Source organism: Volvox carteri, assembly GCF_000143455.1.
Source record: "Volvox carteri f. nagariensis unplaced genomic scaffold VOLCAscaffold_27, whole genome shotgun sequence".
NCBI lineage: Eukaryota > Viridiplantae > Chlorophyta > Chlorophyceae > Chlamydomonadales > Volvocaceae > Volvox > Volvox carteri.
The window spans coordinates 57,174-58,739 of NW_003307570.1; the positions used below are offsets into that span (position 1 = coordinate 57,174).

General features: G+C 58.4%; 1 protein-coding gene across 1 annotated transcript in view; it reads left to right on the top strand.

Moving 5' to 3' along the window:
- Positions 1 to 1,566, top strand: part of VOLCADRAFT_92585 (uncharacterized protein) — a gene marked incomplete at both ends in the record, with an annotated part of 5,973 nt that overhangs the window by 1,178 nt on the left and 3,229 nt on the right. The window contains 4 exons of the mRNA XM_002951950.1: positions 140 to 205; positions 700 to 709; positions 747 to 845; positions 1,226 to 1,387. Coding sequence (XP_002951996.1) covers positions 140 to 205; positions 700 to 709; positions 747 to 845; positions 1,226 to 1,387 — 337 coding nt within the window. The remainder of the gene's footprint in view (positions 1 to 139; positions 206 to 699; positions 710 to 746; positions 846 to 1,225; positions 1,388 to 1,566) is intronic.

Sequence of the window (1,566 nt, forward strand, 5' to 3'; positions counted from 1 at the left end):
TACCGCCGCTCCAGGAGGGGGGCACCCGGGGGGGGGCGGAGGAGGGGGGGGGCATGGTAATGGCACGCATGCGGGGGGAGGGGGAGGGAGTGGGCTGCCGCTGCTGCCCGGGGCCTTACCGCTTTCCTTGGTACTGGAGGTTGGAGGAGGTGGCGGACACGCTGGTGGTGGTGGTGGAGTTGGAGTCGGCGTCCGGCGGCTGGCGGTGAGTTTGGAACGATGAGTACGGAGTTATGAGTGGATCAGACCGGAGGGGATGAAGGGAGGGGGGAGGGGGTGGAGTCCTCAGCGAGGTCTTGGGTTTGTACGGATGCTCGTATCTAGGGTACGGAAGGGGATGGAGGGGAGGTGGAGGGGGGAAGGGCCATGGGGGGGGGGAAAGAGAAGTCCAATAATGGGGGTTGGCTGCCCTCACGTCATCTCCACCAACTTTGAGCCCCTCCAACCACACCTCCAGCTCACCAGCGCCTTAAAATTAGTTACTGCGCGGTACGGCCTGCGGTCCGGGGGTTTATTTCGTTAGTTTACATATTTATTTGTTTATTGTGCCACGCTTTGGTAAAGTGTCGCCCGGCTAACTCCCCCCCCCCTATATACACACACGCGCGCGCGTGCTACCCTCACTCCTCACCCGCACCTCACGGAGGTTGGGGATGTACGACAGTGTTGCATTTTCTTACCCGTACTCCTCCCCCGGAGTTGTGACCTGGTGACCGGTTTGTTCCCCTCCCCTTTCTCCCCGCAAGGGCCTTATGTTGGGTTCGGAGCCCGGAGTAGATGCCGCCTCTGCTCCTCTGTTTGGGGATCTGTGCGTGGTGGTGGCACAGGCCTTCACCGCACTGCAGGTGGGCGGCAGTGATGCCTGTCTGTCTGTCTGTTTGTCTGTTTGTTTGCGGGACTGGGATGTGGGGGCAGGACAATCGCCCCCCCCCGTTTTCCCTCTTTCCCTTCGTTACTGCCCCCGGGGGTTTCTCGCAGTGGGTTGTCCCCCCACCTCCCCGTACCTGCACCTTCCCTCCATACACACACACTGCAAGGGGAACATATATAACGTCGATGATCCTTTTTTGGGGGGAAAATAGGTAGTGCTGACTTTTTGGACAGTATCCTCTTTCCTCTCTTCTCACCCCATACAAACCCTACTTCGCTCCCCCCCCAAACCCCCCTGGTGTGTACGTATGTACGTATGTATGTATGTATGTCACTCTGTATGTGTGTATGCCAGTTCATTTTGGAGGAGAAGTTCGTGGCGCAGTACCGGGTGCCGACTTTGCTGGCTGTGGGGCTGGAGGGAATGTGGGGAACGGCCATATGTGCGGTGGTACTGCCCGTACTGGCGGTCGTACATACGGGAACCTACCACAGACCCATCGATTCGGCGGTGCAGGTAGGTGCTGCTGGTGTGTGTGTGTGTGTGTGCGTGGGGAAGAGAAGAGCAGGTGGGGCTGCTGTTGCAGGTGGGGTTGTTTAAGGGTTTTAGGCTTTTCGGGCTTTGCTACTTGTCTGTGACTGCAAACCTCGTGTATATTACACCCACACACATCTATATACACATGTTCTCTCCCC